This window comes from Sus scrofa, chromosome 3 (assembly GCF_054392235.1).
Source record: "Sus scrofa isolate SSC_HxYL_T2T_F1_AM1 chromosome 3, Sscrofa_HxYL_maternal_Yorkshire_Landrace_v2.0, whole genome shotgun sequence".
NCBI lineage: Eukaryota > Metazoa > Chordata > Mammalia > Artiodactyla > Suidae > Sus > Sus scrofa.
Window position 1 is genome coordinate 44,420,031 of NC_139385.1, and position 20,421 is coordinate 44,440,451.

General features: G+C 62.8%; 3 protein-coding genes and 1 long non-coding RNA gene across 7 annotated transcripts in view; 3 read left to right on the plus strand and 1 right to left on the minus strand.

The window, feature by feature from the left end:
- PAM16 (presequence translocase associated motor 16) overlaps positions 1–544 on the plus strand; it is a 12,628-nt gene extending 12,084 nt beyond the window's left edge. Inside the window, exon 8 of the mRNA XM_085020104.1 lies at positions 400–544. The gene's annotated coding sequence lies outside the window, so the exon portion shown is untranslated. The remainder of the gene's footprint in view (positions 1–399) is intronic.
- The window catches only part of GLIS2 (GLIS family zinc finger 2), a 20,681-nt gene continuing 543 nt past the window's right edge, over positions 284–20,421 (minus strand). The window contains exons 2-8 of one of the 4 annotated variants that reach the window (XM_005662180.4): positions 10,059–10,136; positions 6,555–6,791; positions 5,551–5,723; positions 4,667–4,843; positions 4,447–4,580; positions 4,241–4,359; positions 284–3,014 (exon numbers count right to left, since the gene is read on the minus strand). In XM_005662180.4, coding sequence (XP_005662237.1) covers positions 2,215–3,014; positions 4,241–4,359; positions 4,447–4,580; positions 4,667–4,843; positions 5,551–5,723; positions 6,555–6,726 — 1,575 coding nt within the window. In that variant the 5' untranslated portion in view covers positions 6,727–6,791; positions 10,059–10,136 and the 3' untranslated portion in view covers positions 284–2,214. Of the gene's footprint in view, positions 3,015–4,240; positions 4,363–4,446; positions 4,581–4,666; positions 4,844–5,550; positions 5,778–6,554; positions 6,792–10,058; positions 10,137–20,421 lie in introns of those variants that run through there. The other 3 variants (XM_085017772.1, XM_085017771.1, XM_005662179.4) reach the window with 3 other exon arrangements.
- Positions 2,793–7,840, plus strand: LOC146404577 (uncharacterized). The gene is made up of 2 exons (XR_014840940.1): positions 2,793–5,919; positions 7,674–7,840. It is a non-coding gene; the product is annotated as an uncharacterized LOC146404577 (long non-coding RNA).
- LOC146404578 (uncharacterized) overlaps positions 9,820–20,421 on the plus strand; it is an 18,267-nt gene continuing 7,665 nt past the window's right edge. The window contains exons 1-3 of the mRNA XM_085020105.1: positions 9,820–10,375; positions 11,923–12,014; positions 14,528–14,606. Coding sequence (XP_084876231.1) covers positions 9,820–10,375; positions 11,923–12,014; positions 14,528–14,606 — 727 coding nt within the window. The remainder of the gene's footprint in view (positions 10,376–11,922; positions 12,015–14,527; positions 14,607–20,421) is intronic.

The window sequence follows — 20,421 nt, forward strand, 5'->3', positions numbered from 1 at the left end:
GCACCCAGGTCGGGCAGTGGGCCTCCCAGAGCTGAGCACTCACCAGAGTCCGGGCTGGTGTGTGGCAGGTGGTCCAGAACCTTCCATCTCAGCCCCGCCCCTCCCACCCTTCCCTTCCAGCTCCCCTGGGCAGAGTGAGAGGTTGTGGCGCCCACGGGGTCAGGAGGAAGCCCCAGAGCAGGGCCTCAGTGCTTGCAGTCTGGGTGAGTGACCCCAGAGCCAGGCACGGGTGGTCCCAGGGAGGCTCCTGTGGCCTGGCTCCTGGCACATCCAAGATAAATCGTGTTTGTAACTCACTTTTATTGTTTCTTTATAAACTTCCTCTCACATGGAGGAATATATTGTTATAGTCATTAGCTTATCTCTTTTTTTTTTTTTTTTTAAACTCTATGCTAACAGCAATGGAGCCAAGAGGAGGAAAACGTAAGCTACGATAGAAAAAGGCACTTAGAACCTGTTAAAATACTGACATCCTGGAATGTGCAACAACAAACCAACAACAACAACACGTACACCGGCCCCTGGGGACCTGGTCTGTCACCGAGTCACATGCTGAGCTAATGTCACCTTCCAGTGCCCTGCTCCTCTGCTCCCTGGGCTTGCGTCTCAAACCCCCTCACCCCAATGGGGACTTAAGGCCTGGGGCCCTAGTGCAGGTGGGGGTGCCGGGTCCTGGGTGGGGCGCGAAGGAAGGAGACCAGCTCCCTCCTGCCTCGCTTGCAGCCCCTTGTAGGGGCAGAGCCAGCGCTGCCAGGCCGTCAGCGGGCCGGGTCAGGGTGACCCCTCTGGGATAGAGGGGCGGTCCAGGAAAGGGCGGGGTCAGCAGAGCTGCTCAGAGGAACAGCAGGAGGACCCCAGAACCATGGGGCTGCTGAGAACCCCGCTGCGTCCTGCAGCTCCCTTGTTCTGCAGCCAGGGAGGGGAGGACATGGTCAGCGCGCCCAAGGGCAGGGCAGGCCTGGGGGCCAGGCCTCTGACTGCGGCCAGCACCTCGCAGACCCACACCAGGCCCCCAGCGGAGAGGGAGTGGCCAGGGCTCAGGGCGTCACCAGGGCCTGTGGGAGAGCCCAGTTCCCTGGGACCAGGCAGTGGTGCCGGCTATGTGGTGTGTGGCACGCCAGCACCCTAAGCTGACTCCGGCCCCTGCCATGGGGGTGGGGAGCAAGGGGGACACCTAGGATGGGCTCAGCCCGGAAAAGCCAAAGGGGACAGCCCTATTACCAGTCCAGGCTCGGTCCTCTGGCTTCTGCTTCCCATGCTGGGCTGCCTCGCTGTCCCCTTTCCCGTCCTTGAGCCCATGGCCCCTGGGGATCCCCTGTGTCTGGCACTGGCCTTGAGCCCTCCCTCACCTGTGCTGCCTGTGACTTGGCGCCCCTAGAACCAGAGGCGTATCCCAGCTTGGGGTTGTCCCCCGCCAGCCTCCCCTCCTACACCCTGCAGGTCTGCACTGCCCACCCACCCTGTTCCTGAGCTGGGCGGGCCCCAGGTCCTGGCACCCCCTCTCCCGACTCAGGGCTCCCTGGAAGTAGAGGGAGGAGACCCAGTGGTGAAGGGTGGGTGCGTGGTCGGCTAGCCCCTCAGTTTGGAGCAGGGTCTGACCCTCAGGCAGTGTGCTGGCTGCTCCAGATGGTGAGCAGGGGGCAGCTGGCAGAGCGGGCCTCCCTCTCCTAGCTGGAGGCACCTTGTCATGGGGGTAAGGTGGTTTCTTCCTGTGGCGCTGCTGGTGCCTGCGTCTGTCTTGCTCTCCCTCTGGAGGGTGGGCCAGAGGGAAAGGGGTCAGGAGCCCCCAGAGCAGGGGCCCAGTGAGGCTAGGCAGGACGGGGCTGACCACTGGACGGGGTGGGCAGGGAGCCTGGGCCGGCGGGCAGGGCAGAGGCCACCCCCACCCCTGCCGCTTGGACATGGCTGGCAGGTGGGCAAGGCAGGCAGGTGACCTGCCCAGTGGGCCACTGGATGAGGGAGGCACCAGAGTGGGGGGCCAGGCCTCAGCACCCAGGAGCACAGCTCTCTGGCTGGCAGGCCCAATTCCTGCCTCCAGCACCTGGGACGCCAGCAGTGCCTTCTAGCACCATCCTGCTGCCCAGCTTGTCTGGAGCTGGGTCTGCCCAGGACGCGGCCAGCAGGGCCCCGGGACAGGAGGACATTATTGCTATTTCGCAGAAGAGTTTCCGTTCGTCGGGGGCAGGGCTGCGAGCCGCTGGCCACCAGGCAGATTCAGTTCACCACAGCCGGTTTGAGCAGCACGGAGCCCGGTGGGATGACCACCCAGCCAGGAGCGAGCGCCTCTGGGCTGCTGGCCGCCGAGTTGACGCCCGTGGACAGGTCCAGCACCGTGCCTGGCAGCAGGGGGAGTCCGTCGGGACTTGGCCGGGAGCGGCTGCTCTCAGTCCTTTCCAGGGGGGTCTTGCGGCCCTCCATGCCCAGGGCCCTGGCCGGCATCGCCCCGCGCCCTTTCTCCCCCTCGGCCTTGCCGCCAGCGGAGCCGGCGAGGAGGGAGACTACGGGCAGACCCAGCCCGCCAGCCCCGAAAGGCGAGGGCAGCAGCGGGCTCTTGGCCAAATTGAGGGGCAGGACGGGGCCAGGCAGCCCGGGGCCCATGCCCCCCGCGCCCCCACCACCCCCGCCGTTGCCACAGGCCAGGGCACTGAGGTCGAGGGGGCCTGGGGCCAGGGGCAGCGGCAGGCCGGGCAGGCCGGGGCCTCCGAAGAGGGCAGCGGGGTTGGGGATGATGATCTGGGCTCCACTGACGTAGGGGCTGCCGTCGGGGGCCGGCAGTGGTGGTTTGGGGGGCGGGCGAAGTTGCAGGAGCTCTTGCTGCTCGTGTGACACGAAGTGGCCGTGGGCCTTGATGTGCTTGCGCAGCGAGCTGGGGTCCGTGTAGCGCTTGTGGCAGCCAGGCATCTTGCAGTAGTAGGGCTTGTCCACGTAGTGGGTGCGCGTGTGCTTGAAGCGGTCGCTCGAGTTGGAGTAGCGCTTGTTGCAGCCCTCATAGGGGCACACATAGGGCTTCTCGCCTGCAGGGCAGTGGCAGTGAGGGTCTCCCACGCCCGGCCCAGCTTCCTGTCCCCCACCCACACACCGAGACCTCCCTGAGGGCGTGAGCTGTTTGATTTCGGTGGGGGGGCGGTGTCCCCAGCACCAAGCGAGAGCTCTGACTGCAGGTGGGGACGCTGGGCGAGGCTGCAGAGAAGCCAGCCTGTGGCCTCGCCGTGTGTGCGCCCCTGACCTCGGGCCTGTGCGTCAGACTGCGATGACAATGACCACTTCCAGAGATAATCACATCGAGACCCGGCTAGGGCACGGCCCACAGGGAGCACTGCCAGAATGCCCTTGGCTCTGACTTGGCAAAATGGCTCCAGATTTACCGAGGGCTAGCCCTGCTGACCATGTGAGGCCGTGGGCCTTTGAGACTCCCCATGAATGTGAAATGCACACCAGGAGTTCCTGTCGTGGTGCAGCAGAAATGAATCCGACTAGGAGCCATGAGGTTGCGGGTTCGATCCCTGGCCATGCTCAGTGGGTTAAGGATCTGGCGTTGCCTGTGAGCTGTCGTGTAGGTTGCAGACGCGGCTCGGATCTGGCGTGGCTGTGGCTGTGACGTAGGCCAGTGGCTACAGCTCCGATTTGACCCCTAGCCTGGAAACCTCCATATGCTGCGGGCACGGCTCTAAAAAGGACAAAAGACCAAAATATATATACATATAGCACACCAGAGTCCACAGCCTCAGTGAGGCCAAGGATTTGTGTCTCAACATTAAATGTTATTAACCTTGAAATAACATTCTGAACATAATGGGATAAAGAACATACACATAATTCATCTCACCGTGTATTTCTTTGTACTTTGTTCCCTTTCTTTTTGGGGGGTGGGATGGGGTGGGGCTGCGCCCACGGTATGAGGAATTCCCCAGGCCAGGGATCACCATTGTGCCACAGCTGTGACAACACCAAGTCCTTAACCCACTGAGCCGTCAGGAAACTCCCTCTACTTTTTTCAGTGCCAGAGATTAGGAAATTTAAAATTAGGTGTGCGGCTCTGCAGGCCAGTGCTGACCCTGCTGTGCCCTGGGGCTCCTGAGAAGCACGCAGACAAGCTGTCTGCCGTCTCAGGTGGCACAATGTGGCACGTGACACTGCAAGAGGAGACTGTGCCCTCGGAAAGGGACCATGGGACCATGGGGTGCATGCCTTGTCTCAGGCCATGGGCTTGGCCGTCACCTGCCTGCCAGCCCAGTCTCACCTGTGTGCGACCGGTTGTGGATCTTCAGGTTCTCCAGGCGGGAGAAGCTCTTGCTGCAGGTGGGGCAGCGGTGCGGCTTCTCGTTGGTGTGCGTGCGGATGTGAATGAGCATCTTGTACCTGCTCCAGGGGGATGGGGGAGCATGGCTCAGCCTGCTGCACACATCTCCGAGCCCCTCCCGCCCGTCCCCTCTCGCCCTCCCTCACCTGGCATTGAAGCCACGGCCATGGCGGGCGCAGCCCTCCCAGTGGCAGCAGTAGCCTGCATCCTTCTCGGGCTTGACGTGGTAGTCGTTGACGTGGTCCACAAGGTCTTGCAGGAGCTCAAAGGGCTGGTTACACTGTAGGGTGGGGGCCGGGAGGATGCTGAACCCACCTGGAGCCACCCGACCCAGACCCTGGCCCTGTTCTTCCCTGCCCCGCTCACCTTGGCCCAGCGACACACCAGCTGCTTGGGCAGGGGCAGCTCTGGCGAGAGGCACTTGTCCTTGGGCGGGGGGAGGAAGGAGGAGGCAGGCAGGTGCAGGGCCCCCCCGGAGCCCAGGGGCAGGAGGAACTGGAAGGAACTGGGGACGCCGTCCAGATAGCGCAGCGGCTGGAGGTCCTGGTGGTGGGGGGCGCTGGTCAGGACCTTCTCGGGGACCCGTCCCAGCCCCAACCCCTGGTACCTGTGCACCCGACCTTGTATGGAAACAGAGTCTTTGCAGATGTAATTAAGTTAACAGGAGGTCAGACTGCACGGGGGACCCTAAACCCAGTGACTGGTGTTTCTGCAAGAGGAAGAGGGGATGAGGCCATGTGACCATGGAGACAGACCAGGGAACCAGAAGCTGGCCGAGGGCCAGGCAAGATGCCCCTAGAGCCTTTGAGGGAGCCTGGCCCTGAACATGCTGATTTTTTTTTTTTTTTTTTTTTTTTTGGTCTTCTGGTCTTTTGTCTTTTTAGGGCTGCACCCACAGCATGTGGAGGTTCCCAGGCTAGGGGTCTAATCAGAGCTACAGCTGCCAGCCCACACCACAGCCGCAGCAACACTAGATCCAAGCCATATCTGCAACCTACACCACAGCTCACAGCAATGCTGGATCCTTAACCTACTAAGCGAGGCCAGGATTCAAACCCGCAACCTCATTGTTCCTAGTCAGATTCATTTCCACTGTGCCACAATGGGAACTCTCTGAGCACCTTGCTTTTGGACTGTAGCTTCCAGAATAATACATTTCTGTTGTTTTAAGCCACCCAGTTTGAGGTCCTTTGTTCCTGGGACCCCAGGAAACCAATACACCTTCTCTAGAACACACAACCCCTCCTTACTGGGCCAGTGGGTACTGCAGACAGGTCCCCGTTGCCCTGGCGCTCCGGGGACAGTGAGCTGCTGCCATTGGGGGAGTCCAGCCCAGATGGCGGTGACAAGCTGAGGTCCACCAGGGGGGCTGCCGAAAAGCGTCCTTCTACCTTCTCGGGGAACTTGGGGTTCAGCAGGAAGCCTGGAAGGAAGGTGTGATTCAAGGAAGCTGGAGCCAGGAGTCCTGTCTGTGACTCTGGAAGCAGACATCAGCCATGCCACACACACCCCACCCCACCCCTGAGCACCCTGGACCCAGGAATCTGAGCAGCAGCCTGTGCAGCTGGCAAATGGGACCTTTGCCATAGACAGCACTCGGCCCCCAATTAAGATGTGAGGTGAGAAGTACTCATTTTTACAGATGGTAATGGGCTGGCACACAGGGTAACTGAATAAGAACTTGAACCCAGGGCCCCTGGCTCCCTGTTACACTGTCAGGAAGGGTCCTTTCTAACTGCCCGGGCCCCTTTCTCCTCAGCGCTCCCTTCTGTAACATGCGAGGTTTGGGCTGGGTTGCTTTCAGAGCCTTCCAGCTCAGATGAGTTGAATCTGACTTTCAGGGTCCACTGGAGACAGAGCAGAAGGCCCGAGCCCCAAGCGTCCCCTGAGAAGCATTTGCTGGGCTCAGTCCCCAGGGTCCTTTGGCCTGGCCGGCCAGCCACACCACTTCAGAGCCCAGAAGCTGGGCCACAGGGCCTTTCGTTACTGTCTGATTCCCGCTGTCCCTTACCAGCTCCCCCAAATCCTCCCAGAGGCCTCAGTCTGAATCCTGGCTCTGCTGTGCCAGCTTCATGGGCTGGGTCAGTCTGTCCCCTCCTCCCAGGGACAGTGTCCCCTCCAAAGAGAAACTGCTGGGAGGATGGACGGACAGTGCGGGGGGAACTCTAAGCAGTGGACACGCCTGGGACATTTTTTCCATGGCCTGGGCTCCGTCACAGCTCAGATCCCGCTGCCCTGCCCTGGGGTGCGGTACCTGAAGGCGGGGAGCCCGGGGAGCCCGGAGTGGGGCTGTCGTCCACCAGGCCCAGCTCCCTGTGCAGAGCTCGGTGCCGGACCGCGCTCAGCGTCCTCTCCCGCTTCTCTCTCGCCGCCCGGAGCTTGGTGATGCTCAGCTTCAGGTCGAGCGGCTCGTCCAAGGAGTGCATGGTGGTGGGGGCGGGGGGTGGCAGCAGGCAGCGGGGGGCTCCCGAGCTGGTATTCAGGCAGGAACCTGGGAGAACATAGGAGCCATGCGGTGACACTGTGACCCCAGACGCCTCCGTAGGCTGTACCCATAATAGCTCACAGGAGCAGAGAGGTTGTGGGTGTGGGTAGAGCCCCCGTGAGTGGCCCTGGTATCATGGAGCCAACTACTGGCCCAGACCTAACCTGTCCACTTCCCACGAGACTTTTCTGGGACACAGAGCTCACAGAGCCCATCCGGCCATGAATGGAGTTTCAGAGACACTGCCTCAGGTCACAGAGCTAGGACATAGCAGAGCCATCCAATTCAAAGCCAGATCATCTTCCTGGAACTGGCCAGGCAAGTCCCAGAGGTCATTTCTGACCAAGTGGGGAGTCATGTCTGGGACACATGTCTGGTTTGAGCAGCAAGACCCAGAGCCAGGCCAGAAGAGCAATGAGTGTCCTCCCCGGTGGCCCTCAGAGGTCCTGGCTGCTGACTGCTGAGCACCCACTAGTCCAGGCCCTCTGGGCAGCTGTGGCCACCTCCAAGGGAATGAGGCTGAGAGCCTGGCCCAGGCAGGTCGTGCAAGACCTGGTGCTGGTAGTCAGGTGGCCTTACCTCCCAGGGGCAGTCGGAGGAGTGGGCCCCTTGGGCACGGAGAGCCCGAGTGCTCTGGCCAGCCACCAGGGGGCAGCTGAGGACTGTGGCCCAGCCCAGCCAGGGTAGGGGGACCGGATCAGCTCTCTCTTGGTTAGTAAAACACATGTGTGCGTAATTTTTTGAACTGGTAATAACATTCTTTTATTTTGAGTGGTGAGTTTTCACCACTTTCTTAGAATTTCTCAATGGTGTAATAATTTTCTTTACATATAAGTGACCGAAGAGCAAGATCATGTCTTCATTGCAAACTCACACTTCATTTTTTAGAGCACGTGCTGGGGAATGATGCTTCCTTTTGTTTGCTAACTGAGACGATCACACCTTGGAAATCTACCTGCCAAACAAGCCCACACTGTCCCTCACTGGATCCAGATGTTCACAATTTAGTGCAGAACATCCCCGAAACCACAAGGTAAAAGACTTCATGGATGTCACCAGTGTGTGTGTGTGTCTCCCTGGGGGTCAGTGTCGTCCGCGTGCTTCTTCCCAGGCTGAGCCCTTCGGCAACCCTACCCCATCTTGCCCCAGCTCCAAGCCCTGGGCCACCCATCTCCCCAACAAGCTCACTTCTGGCAAGACCTTCTGAGCACACAGGGAACAAAGCTGTCCCTACGCTCACTTAGGACCCTCTACTTCTGGGCACTCACCCCATGGATAATGTCGGGGTCTCTGAGCCCAAGGAGGGGGCTGTGTTATCAGAGCACAGGTGGCCGCAGGACCCAGGCCTGTGACTTTACTTGTCCCTGTTAAACTCCATCAAGTGGGAGCTGGCAGATCTGTTTGGATTTGCCCACAGGCCATGCATGGGCCAGGGGCTCCCAATGATGCAGGGGAGTTGGGACGAGACTGCCACCCTGTCCCTTAGGAGCACCAGACCCAGGTGCTCCTAAGGGACAGGCAGGCAGGTGGGGGGGGGGGCAGTGACAGATGGACCTAGGGCCCCCTCCACTCTTGTCTGGCTGGGCAGGGAGCTGCCCTCTGCCTGACCCCCCGGCCCCCCAGTTATATCTGTCTGTCTGTGTGTCTGCCTGTCCCTCCACCTGTTTATTTTTAGACACAGGCTCAGTCCAACCTCCCTGAAGCTCCTCTGTACTGGGAGCCTGGAAGGGGAGGAAGGAAGTAAATATTTATGCTGATTAAGAATTCAGGAGCCAGGAAGGGCTGGTGGCCTGGTCCTTCAGCTGGCCTAGGGCCACAGGCCTCCCCCCAGCCTCTGTCCCCCACCCGCTACCGGCCCTTCTGGAGATGGGGACCACAAGGGCAGGATGGTCTGGGAAGTGGGAATTCAGACTGACTCTTGGCTGTCATTGGCAACCCTGCCCAAGTAACATTCTTTAGCACCTGCCCACTGCCCTCCCCCTAGGCCAGAGGGAGACCAGGGAGGAGCCTCAGGTCACCTTGTTTTGAAGACTTGCAGGAGACACTTGCCTCAGCCCAGAACCAGGGTGGAGCTGGGCTCAGTGCCCAAGGTGGAGGGAGCAGGGGGCCTCCAGTACCCCCCTAGCCAGCAGTCCAGTCTCCAGAGACCCACCCCCACTTCCTGCCGCTGGGTTCTGCCTTGGGAACAGGGGTTCATTCTAATAGAAGCCAGAGCCCAGCCTCCCTACGCCTGGGGAAGAAGAAAGGTACCCATCCCCAAAGCCCACAGCTCCCAGGACCCACTCCTGCTCTGGCCGTGCCCAACCTCCAAGCGTCCCTTTCCAACCCCCACCCACAGCCAGCAGTGGCCAGTTCTGGGCTCCGGCGCTGCTCTTTGTTCCCGGGCTGGGTGAAGAGAGGCAGGCCAGAGCCAGGGTCACATTCTCCTGGGCCTTTGAGGCCCCGCGGCGTCGGTTGGGGCTGGGGCGGGGCGGGGGGGGGGACGCGGGTGGACCTGGAACCCTGGGACTGGCGCGGTGATCACCTCCGAGGGCCAGCCGCCCATCACCCGACTGATTTAACGCTCCCGACAACCAGGGGGTGGGGAGGCAGACACCCGTCTGTTTTCTGGAGGGTGGGTGATCCGCCTTGCTGAGAGGACGGGCAAGTTTCTTAAGCAGCGCGAAGCCCGCAGTGGGCGGGTGCCCACTGGGTGCCGCACGGAGCCTGGCTGCGGAGCCCCCGCCTCAGTTTCCCTCCGTCGAGGTGACGCGACAAGCGCCCAGCTGGCGCTGGGTCGTGCGGTCCCGAGCGCGGGGGGCGGGCGGAGAGGCGGCGCCGAGGCGGCCGCGCCGCTGCTCCAGCTGCGAAAGGAACTAATTAGGGCTGGGGGAGCGGGAGGAAGCGGCGCGAGCGCGGGCGGGGGCGGCGCGGCGCGGGGACCACCGGGGCGGCGGGGGCGGGGCGGGGTCACCCGGAGGGTGGGCCGCGCTGGCCCTCGGGGCCCGGCCCCCGCCCCGCCGCGCCGCGCCCGCCCGCCGGCCGCGTCGAGACAATGGCCGCTATTGTGCGCCCGCCGGCCGCGCGCAGACGGCCCCCAGCTGCAGCGCCCGCCGCGCCCGCCGGGCCCTACCTGGCGGCCCGGTCCGCCCCCGGCGGGGGCGGAGCGAGCGCGGGGCGGGGCAGAGTCGCCTCGCAGGGAAACCGAGGCGGGCGGGCGGGCGGGCGGCCGGCGGGGGGTGGGGTGGGAAGCACACCCGAAAGGGCAGGGGTCAGGATCCGTGGAACACCTACCGTGTGCCAGGCACCGTCTGTGCACGAGTTCTCTGAACCCTCTAAAGCCGCCATTGTGAGTGGACGCTGTTGGTTTCCCTGCGGCACAGATGAGGAAACTGAGGCTCCAGGTCAGCAGGGTAATGGGAGCCGGCGCGAATCTGCCCTGGAGAGAGCTCCTCCTCTGCTGGGGAGCGGGCCGCTGGCTGGCCCTGAGCCCGGAGAGGTGCGGCCGTGGGTGGAGGCGGTGGGCTCGGCACACCCTCGTGCGAAGCACCCGGGGTCTCCCGCTGTAAGATGGGGGCCCTTCCTGCCCACCCGCAGCAGCATGGGGCCAGGTGGGTGACCCCCAGTGTAGCAGGGACATCGGGGCAACAAGCGGCACACTCTTTATTCCCCTGCCCATCCAGCCTAGGACTTGGGGACAGGGACCCAGAAGGCACCTCTCAAAAGCTCACGCAGCTTTCTTGCCATCAAATGGAAAGCAGAACCAAGGCCCCGGCCTCCCCTGTGCCCGTCAGCTCCCACCTGCGTGGAGGGTGCCCATGCGTCTGGTTCCAGGGCCATTGTTGTCAGCACACTAGTCTTACAGATGGGGAGGTAACAGGGCTGGAAGGGGAGGCTGCCAGCCCGGGTTGCACAAGTGGGTGGCAAGCCCAAAACTGGAAGCCATGGATGAATACCACCACGACAGTACCAGGGGACAGCTAGTAGTTGGGCAGCGTAGCAGCACCTATAAGACAGGTGCTGCTTCATCCCCATTTCACAGATGCAAAAGCCAAAACTCAGAGATGTTCAGTGATCTGTCCAGGATCACACAGCTTGTCCGTGGCAGAGCTGGGTTTCAAGCCCAGGTGAGCCCAGAAGCTTTGTTCTCCATTAGCCCCTCCTGTGCCCATGGATGTGGGGAGGGGCAGGCAAAGGGACTCTGGATCCCACCTCCTCATTGCACAGGGGTTTGTGGGAGCGAGGTGCAGAGCCCAGGAGGGGCAGCCAGCAGTGAATGGGTGCTGGAAGGGCTGACTGTTGGGGGGCCCACAGGGAGGCTTTGAGAGCTGAGGGCAGATATGCTGCCAAAGCAAACGGCCCCACAGCCCCGCATTCCTGGGAACCGCTGCGGCTCCCTGCCCTGGCCAAGAGCTCCACCCTCCCCAGCCGCCCAGGCCCAGCCACAGGGGCTCATCTGCTCAGGCCCCCCTCCTGACCAGGCAGCAGAACGGGGCTCCAGTATGGGTCTCCAGCTTGGCTCTGCCACTTCCTGCCCATGTGACTTAGGGCAAGTGACCTCTCAGTCTGGGACTCCTGGGCCTCATCTATGAAAGAGGATGATAGTAATAAGATGTCCCCCCCACTGGATTTGGGGGAGAAATCCATACGGGAATGCACATCCAGGGATGACTCAGTCTTTCTCCTCAGTAGGGAGCATTCAGCACCTGGAACAGTGCTGGGTGCATAGTAGGTACTTAATCAAACTCGTGAATGAACTGTCCCCCAGACTTTGAGCAGCTTTAGGCTGTGAGGACGGCTGAGCAGGGACTGGCCCCCCCACACCAGACATCCAGTCTCACCTTCAACTGGGAGCACCTGTCCTTCAGTTGAGTGTGTAATTGTTCAAGCTTGTGCCCCTCAGAGAGCCGTGGGCCTCCGCTACCCCGTGGAGAGGCCACAGCTGACCCAAGCCACCTTCCAGAGCCTGCGCCAAAGAAAGAGCTCTGGGAGGCCGGCGACGCTCTGAGCAGCCCTGGGAGGAGCAGGCCTTCCCCGGGGACCCAGGGGAGGGGCTTAGCCTGAGGCCTGAGCCCAAGCAGGTCCCAGGAGAGGGGCCAGGGCAGGCAGCACTTCCTGGAAGAGCCTGGCTTCCCCTTTCCTGGGCCCTCCTGTTCAGCAAGCACACCCCTCTCCCACTCCAAGATGCGCTCCCACTCCAGCAGTGGGCAGCGGCCCTCCCAGATCTCCTCGAGGGCAGACCCTGCCAAAGTGAGCATGCCAGCCCCCCTCCCCCGCCCCCTGCGACACAACCAGGGCTGAGCTCTCCACTCCCAGACATGGGGGCCTTGGGAAAGCTCCCAGCTGGGCAGCACCTGAGCGGGGGCGCGTGCCAGGAACCCCCACTTGGGCACATTTAGAGAGTGCTTCCCAGAGGCAGGCTACCAGCTCCCAGTCTCCTGTCACGGCTCTGAGACTTGGTTTCTTCATCAGTAACATAGCACAATATTAATGGATGAGGTGTCAGCTCATGGGGCCGCGTGGAGATTCGGGGCATCCCACAGGGTGAGCTCGCCTGGCACCTGGCACACAGGAGGTGTCAGCAACTGGTAGCCTTGAGGATTCTTGTTCCCAATTCTGCCCCTGGGTGCCCACACATTAACTTGGCAGGCCAAGGTCACCCAGATAGTTGAAGCAGCACAGCTGCTGGAGGACAAGCAGCTGGCTCCTCCACGCCCCTTACCAGCTCCAGCTTCCCAGGAGCTCCATCTCCTTCCCCAGTGCCAGCAGGAAGACCCCTGGCTAGGGCGGGGGGAGCAGCTCACACTTGGGCTGGCCTACACATGTGTGCGCGCGCACACGCACACACACACACACGTCCAGCAGCAGGGGCCAGCCTGGCACAGAGGCCTCCCCTGGCCTGGTGGCTCCAGGCCCATCAAGGCGGGCCCCCACCCCCTGCTGCCTGCCCGCCTGCAGCCACCTTTGCACAACTATGTCTGGTATTTTCCTGTCTGCCCAGCTTGGGGGGAGGTGGTGCGTGGGGCTGTGAGCACTGCCTGCACCTGGGCCTCAGCCAGAGGCAAGCCCCGCCAAGCAGCCCCCACGCCCAGGGGGCAGGCGGGGAGGGAAGGGCTGGGGCCGGCTGCCCAAGCCCCTGGGAGGGGCCAGCGCCAGGGGAGCCAAACAGGGACACACACCCAGCAGGGCTTAGGCACAGGCCCTGCCAGGCAGTTAGGCTACTCACGTGGGCAGGCAGGGCCAGGCACTCTGCCAGGGCTCTCTAGGGCCCACAGAGGCGTTGCCCAGTGTCCCACAGGACATGGATGGGCACCCATGGCACCACCAGACACATAGGCACACACGCATGCCACACCTGTGTACACACATGACATGGCAGGTAACCAGCCTCAGGGTCCTGGACCCAGGAGTCTCGGCTTACTGGTGGGAGTGGGGATGAGGCCCAGTGCCCGCAGAAAAGGAAGCACTGTGGTGCCCATGTGGAGTCTGGCTATGGGACGACACCAGGTACCAGGAGTACCCTACTCAGGGCTCACCCCTGACACACACACACTGCCCTGGGACAGGGACCAGGCCCACTGCAAACAGCACCCGCCAACTCAGAGAGCAGGAGGCGGTGGGCGGGCTCTGGACTTTGGCCTTCCCTCGGCCTCACTCACCAACCACTCAGTTATGCATTCCAGCACCAGGGCCTCCGCTGGGTTCTGGGGGGCCCACAGATGAATGAGAAGGGAGGGCGCCCAGACCTCACAGAGGTGAACAGTGTGAGGAGTGGGCTGCTCCTGTGGGCAGGGGGCTGCTCCTGAGCCCAGGTGGCCACATGGACATGGGGTGAAGTGCTGGGGCAGGAGGAGGTCAGGTCCTCACAGTAAGTTCAGGGGGCCAGGAATGGCCGGCACGCCTCCTTCTCCATTCATCCTCACGGCCCTGTGAATTAGGTGTAATCTGCCCGCTTTCCAGGTGGCGAGAACCTAGGCTCTGAGTGCTTCAGTCACCTGCTAAGGTGACAGAGCTTATAAATGGCACAGCTGGGGGAGCTCCCTGGTGGCCTGGAGGTTAAGGATCTGGCATTATCACTGCTGTGGCACCAGTTCGATCCCTGGCCTGGGAGCTTCCATGTGCCGCCGGTACAGCAAAAAAAAAAAAAAAAAAAACAAAAGCAGGAGTTCCCGTCGTGGCGCAGTGGTTAACGAATCCGACTAGGAACCATGAGGTTGCGGGTTCGATCCCTGCCCTTGCTCAGTGGGTTAACGATCCAGCGTTGCCGTGAGCTGGGGTGTAGGTTGCAGACGCGGCTCGGATCCCGAGTTGCTGTGGCTCTGGCATAGGCTGGCAGCTACAGCTCCGATTAGACCCCTAGCCTGGGAAACTCCATATGCCGCGGGAGCGGCCCAAGAAATAGCAAAAAGACAAAAAAAAAAAAAAAAAAAAAGCAGAGCTGGGATTCACCTCCAGGCTCCGAAGCCCACATTCTCTCTGAGCCCAACACTGCAGAAGCCTGGAGGTGTGGCCCCAAGCGACCCACACACAAACCTGCCTGTCATTCAGCAGAGGAGAAAGCCCAAGAGAGAGGCTGGACCAGGACCTGTGGGGTGCTCCCTGTGGGGGGACAGTGCCATCTTCCTTTCAGCCCATCTCCCGTCCCAGGCTCTCCCCTTCGGCGCCTCCTTTCCTGGCATTCCCAGCCTGCTGCCTGCCTGAGGCTCCCCTCTTGGGTGCCAGCTCTTGCCTCACACCTTCCACACCTCCTTGTGCTCCTCCAGCTGCCACCCATTCCGGTCTCCAGCAAGTCACCCTCGCTGGCCTTTGCCTCCTGTACTCAAACAGGGGCTGTTCTTCCAGGTGCCAGAGGGCTGAGCTGAGGACCTGCCTCTGTCCCCACACCGCTGAGGGCGGCATCCATAGCCCAGCCATGGCCCCCTGCTGCCTGCCACGTGCACCCTGGGTCCAAGTCCTTGCTAAGGCATCCCTCACGCCACCAAGTCACCAGCTCTTTCTTGAGCATGCCTTGAGGGCTCCACGCTGTGCACATCGTGTCACCTGCACCACCCCTGCACCTGGCATTCAGAGCCTCTTTCCAAGAGGGTCTCAGAGCAGGCAGGGCACCTCTGGGGGCGCTGAAAGGGAGAGGGCCTCGCCGAGCAGGCTGCTGCACCGTTTCCCATGGCCCCACACTGAGCCCACCGCTTCCACCAGAGTGAGCTGGGCAGCAGTGGGAAGTGCTAGGGCCTCAGAGCCAGACAACCAGGCCTGGTGCGATTTGATGTGGGCAAGGCTCTGGGCCTCAGTTTCCCCATCTGTGAAAAGTGGGGGCCAGCCTGGAGTAGGACCAGAGACTGAACATGCAAACCACTCCCCTAACAGCGCCATCAAGCGCAGCCTCCCCTTTCCCCGAACACTTGGTTACTTGCTGAATGTTTGTTGAGTGAATGAATCTGTTGCCGGTACCCCCAGCCAGCAGCGGTGTGGGAGGCTTAAGACCCCAAGAGGGAAGTGGCTTATCCACGAGGCCGGGCCTGAGCCCTGACACAGATGCCTCCTCCTCCCCATCTGGGACCAGGGACCCAGGCACAGACCCGGATGTGAGGGTAACGTGGCCAGCATCAGCCTGGTCAGTTGGGGTGACCGGAAGGGCCCAGTTCCCCCAGCTCTGTCTCCTGCCACTCCCACCCGGCCCTGTCCCAGAGCCACCCCAGAACAGCCGGTCAAGACCAGGCCCAGCAGGGGCTCCAGCAAAACCCCAAACTCCACCCCCACGCCGGCTTCCCGGCCCATGCCCCTCCCCTGCTCCCATTCTAGGCATCAAAGCCAGGCTGGGAGCCAGGGGCAGTCTCTCAACCCAAAGGAAACACTGGGTAGGGTCGTGCCAGGCCCGGCCTGTTCCACGCCTTTGGGGCCCAGGGCCCACGGGACCACACAGGGTGGCCACAAGGTGTCCTGAAGGGGGTGTTGGGGGCCTGGCCTGGGGGAGGGTGGGGCTGGCAGGCTGACAGCCAGCAGCAGTGGGTGGGGGGCACCTTAGAACAGGCAGGACAGTGGAGGGCCCCACAGCTTTGGCGGGGAGTGGGGGGGCATCGCAGCTGTAGGTCAGTCAGCCTGGGAAGTGTGGTGATGGGGGTTGAAGGGGGGTCTGGATGCAGGAAGGAGTGGCCCCGGGGAGAAATGGCACCGGCAGGCTGGGACTTGCCAGCCAGACCCAGGTGGACGATGGGGGGCAGGGAGGGAGGCTTCCTCCGAACACAGCTGCCCCACAGGTGCCCTTGCAGTGGACGGGGCCAGACAGCCCCAGCTCCGATTCCCTTCTGACCCTCCCTGACCCCAAGTGACCCTGGGCCAAGCCCTCACAACTCTGAGCCCGTTTCCCCCACCTCCTTCCTGCCAGGGTCCCAGGGGGATGCTAAGCAAAGAAGACCCCTGTCTGCCTGGAGCCTCGCAGGGCCGACCCAGACAGCTCAACAGCCTCCTGGGCCTCAGCGGGCCCCCACCCGCCCTTGGCCATGACTGGAGGAGGGGGCCAGGGCCGGGCCTGCGTCCTTCCCCAGACGGCCATCTGCCACTGTGGGAATACGTGTGCACAGGCGTGTCACCTATGAGGCCCTCCCTGTGGAGGCTACTACCTGGCCTCTCCGTAGGAAGCCAAAGGTCTGGAGGAAGCCCCAGCCACCCCCCAGGTATGGACTGGAAGATTCCCGTCCCCGCTGCCCACCCCCACCAGACGCCTCTGGAGCAGATGGGAAGTCCTCTTCCCCAGTGGAGTGGCCTCCCATCTCTGTGCCCCCGGGCCCTCCCTGCCTGGCTACCAGTTAACCAGACCCGCCATACCATCTGAGAGGGGGACAGGGAGGGCGGACAGCAGCCAGAGCTCCCTGCCCTTCAAGATGCCCAGAGCCAGGGCCTCTCCCCTGCGCAGCCTGAGGAAGCTTGAAGAGACACGTCCTGGCAGGAGGCAGGTCAGCCCCACCGGGGCACCCCGGGGGCCAGCATGTGGCGGCTCCCAGAGCTCCCCTGAAGGGTACCACAGCCCCAGAGCTGGACCGGGAGAGCGGGCCAGGGATGCAGCAGCGAAGTCAGGAGCTGAGGCCGGGGGAGCAGCGCCAGGGCAGGGATGGAGGCTCAGGGCCCCTCAGGAGCAGGCTCCCCTCTCGTGCCAGGCAGGGGAGCTGGCCGCCAGAGCCCAGCCCACCTTCCCTCCCCATAGCAGACCCAGGAACTGGGCCCGGATGCCCACGAGCCCTTTTCCATCCTGAGCCTGCTTCTTCCTTTGTCAAATAGGGATTGATGAGACTCTCTTACAGGCTCTTCCAGTGACAGTCACTGGAAGGTACCCTGTTGGTTTTCTCAGGGACCCCCTGACTGCCTCACCTAGGCGGGCATTTTCATGGTTGCAGGGACAGCAGGGGTTTACATGGCTAAGCTCGGGCCTGGAAAGAAATGTGGGTCTACTCCAGACTTGGCCCCTGCAGAAGACACCCCCCGGTCCCCACCCCACAGCAAGTCCTTTCCTCTGCAGGGGTCAGGGTCACCCCAACACTGGCTGATCAGCAAAGCACTAGACGTCCTGGTTGGAGTGTCAGTCCCTGCCCCCCAGGGTGGGGCTGAAGCAGCCACCTTGGAATCCAAGGGGACAGATATGTCCCAAGGGCCTTGCAAAAGCTCTGGTTGCACACCCAGGGCTGGCAGCAGGCTGGGGCAAGGCTGGATATCCCCTCCCTGCCTGGCCCTGGCACCCTCAGAAAGGTGAACCCCCAGACTCTTGTCTAGGACCCTTTCCCAGGCCCTGGGAGGGAGTGCAGTGTGGGTTGGGGGGAGATCCCCATTTTTGGCTGGCCCCAGAGACCCCCTCACCAGCCAGGGATGCCCCATCTCTGAGAAGGGTGTGTATCTAGGTGAAGGGGGGACCACCCAGGACCTTGTGGGGGTCACCCCTCAGTCATCTGCGTGAAATGTAAAATGACAAGAACCCTGGATCGAGAGACGCTTCTCCAGAGCCTGGAAAAGAGCAGAGCACCCCCACCGCCCCACTCCACCCAGCTCGGGGCCCCGCCACGGCAGCCCACATTTGAGGGGCCTCTTCGGCTGCCCTGGGGCACGGAAACCTGGGGGGGAACCCTGCACAGAGGACAGAGCCCGGAGCTGCCACCGCCGCCCCCCCCCCCCCCCCCCCCCGGGCCTCTCAGCGCCAGAGGCCCCACCCCAAATGCCTCCCAAAGAGCTCAGCTGCACACCCCAGTCCCACATCTGGTCCCCCGGCCACAGCTGTCGCCACCCTCCCTCATCCTGGGATTGCCCCAAACGCTGCCCCGCCCCCTCGCCCAAGTGGGAAATTCGGATTCCAGGCGAATGAGGGTAGATGGAAATGCACAGGGGTGGAGGTTGTCAGGAGAACCTTCCTCCTTCTGTACCGAAGCCCGGCCCCAGAGGGGTAGGTGGCAGACGACACTCCCACTGCCTGGACCGCCCGAGGCCAGGCCAGGAAAAGAGGGGAGAAGGGAGCGGCGGGAGGGGGAGCTGCACGGTGGAGCCAGGGGTCCAGGCCCTCCGACAAGCCCAGGGAGGGGCCCTGGCAGAGCCCTGTCTTCCCCTGGGACCAGGTGGCCCCATCAGCCCTGTCGCGTCTGCGGGCACTCCCAGCAAGGAGGGGAGCCCAGGCAGAAGGCATCGCTGGGGCTGCCCCATTTGCAGCTGGGCTTTTCAGAAACAACAAAAGCTTTGGGGGGACGCAGTTCACACGATTGTTTAAAATGAGGTTTCTGGATGTCTGTGGCATCCAGTTATTCATACTGGCTCCACCCACGGATAATTGAGAGTTGGCTTTTGTTGGCCTCAACCCCCTCTCAGCACCCCACCCCCACCCCCGCCTGTCTTCCGTGGACTCCCATGGACTCTGCAGTTCAGGAAGCTCCCCAAGTCTGACCCCTTGGTTTCACAGAGGAGGAAACTGAGATCCAGAAAGGGGAGGCGCCTGGCCCAAGGACCCTTGGGAGTTGGTGGTGCAGCCAGAAGTTGAATCCAGGACATCAGACTCCCAGGCCAGGGGCTTTTCCCACTCACCCTCCAAGCCATGGCCCAGCTCCAGCGAATCCCCCAAAGCCACTGACCCCAAAAGCAGTGGTGCCTGGAAGTGGGGTGACTCACTGTCTGGCTTTCTGGGGCACCTCCTCCCCATCAGTGAGGGAGGGACTGGCAGGTGTCCCTGGGTGGAGAGCCAGGAGCAGGGAGAGGCCCCCCCAGGGTCCTGTACCAGGGTCACTCAGGGGCCAAAGAGCCCCAGCTGGAGGGATTTAACATCAAAGGTCAAAGGTCACAGACAGGGAAGGGCGGGCTGGCCTGGGGGTCAGAGGGTCACCGCTAATGGCAGCTCCGGAAAGGAGGGGGAGGGCAAGGGGCTAGAAGGAAAACAGGGCTGCTTCCACAGGGTCCTCAGCCCCTATAAAAGGTGCCCAAACCCCTGGCACTGCCTCCTGCTTGCCTGGCTGCAGACAGGGCCAAGCCAGGCTGGCCCGTGAAATGGGCTGGGCTAGAGCACAGAAAGGGGTGTCCTGGGAGGGGCCCCCAGGTGCAGCCCCTCGCCCGGTGCCGGCCAGGGCCGGCTGGGAGGCCCAGGCTGGGCCCAGAGGGGAGAAGGAGGAGCAGAGGGGAGGCTCCTGTGAGCTGGGCTGGAACAGCTGTGGCACCATGGCACTGGTGCGGGGATTGGGGAGGGCTGGACGGGTGGGCACAGCGAAGGGGCCAGTTTCCCTTTCCCTGAGCCTGGGAGCTGAGGAAGGCTCTGCAGAGCAGACTGTCTCCCTGTCTTCCGCAGCTGCTGGCTAAGCCTCACCTTCCCTCCAGGATGCCACGACCAGGCATGTAGGTCCTTCAGATGGCCGCCTGCAAGGACCACAGCTGAGGCCCTGAACCTGGCCCAGGCCAAGAACCACGGGAGCCCAGGCCTTGGCCAGGTCCCCAGCTGGCCTGGCTGCCCCCTCAGTGTCAAGCGTTCCCTTCAGAGCCAAGATCCTGGGCTGTGATGGCTGGGGGCCCAGGGCTCCTCCCAGGATCCCTTCCCGCTTCCCAGGCCCCAAGGCAGGGCTGGGCAGCTCCTTGCAACCATCACTGCCCAGGGTGGCCGGCCAGGCGGGCCCTCCTGGACAGGCAGAAAAGCGGCATGCTGCCCTGCTGTGGCCTGAGTACCCGGCTGGCCAGGGCAGTGTGCCAGGACCTCCAGGTGCCAGCCTGGATTCCAGCTCCATCCCAGGGGGCCTGCGGGGAAGCAGGCGCAGGCATCTCCTCCTCCGGGATGCACCTGCCTTGCCCCCTCCTCCCGCTCCCTCCAGACCCTCCCTCAGGCGGGTTGGCCAACCCTGCCTTCACCACTCGGCCCGGCCCTTCTGCTAGCACCCAGACAGCAGGGGAGGAACAAGTGCTGGACAGGACGCCGGCTCCTGGCCCTGGCCCCCAGAGGCCTCCCTTCCCCTGGCCCCAGGAAGGCCGCCGCTAACCAGGGGCAGCAGGAGAAGACTTTCCTGGACCAGGGAGGAGACACCTTTCCACCCTCTTCCTAGAAACAGCCGCCGTGGGAAGAGGTGGCTGCCCGGCTGCCCCAGACAACTTCGTGCCCAGGCTCCCGGGGTGGGAGGGCCTCTCGCCCCGCAGCGCGCCCAGACCACGGCCGCCC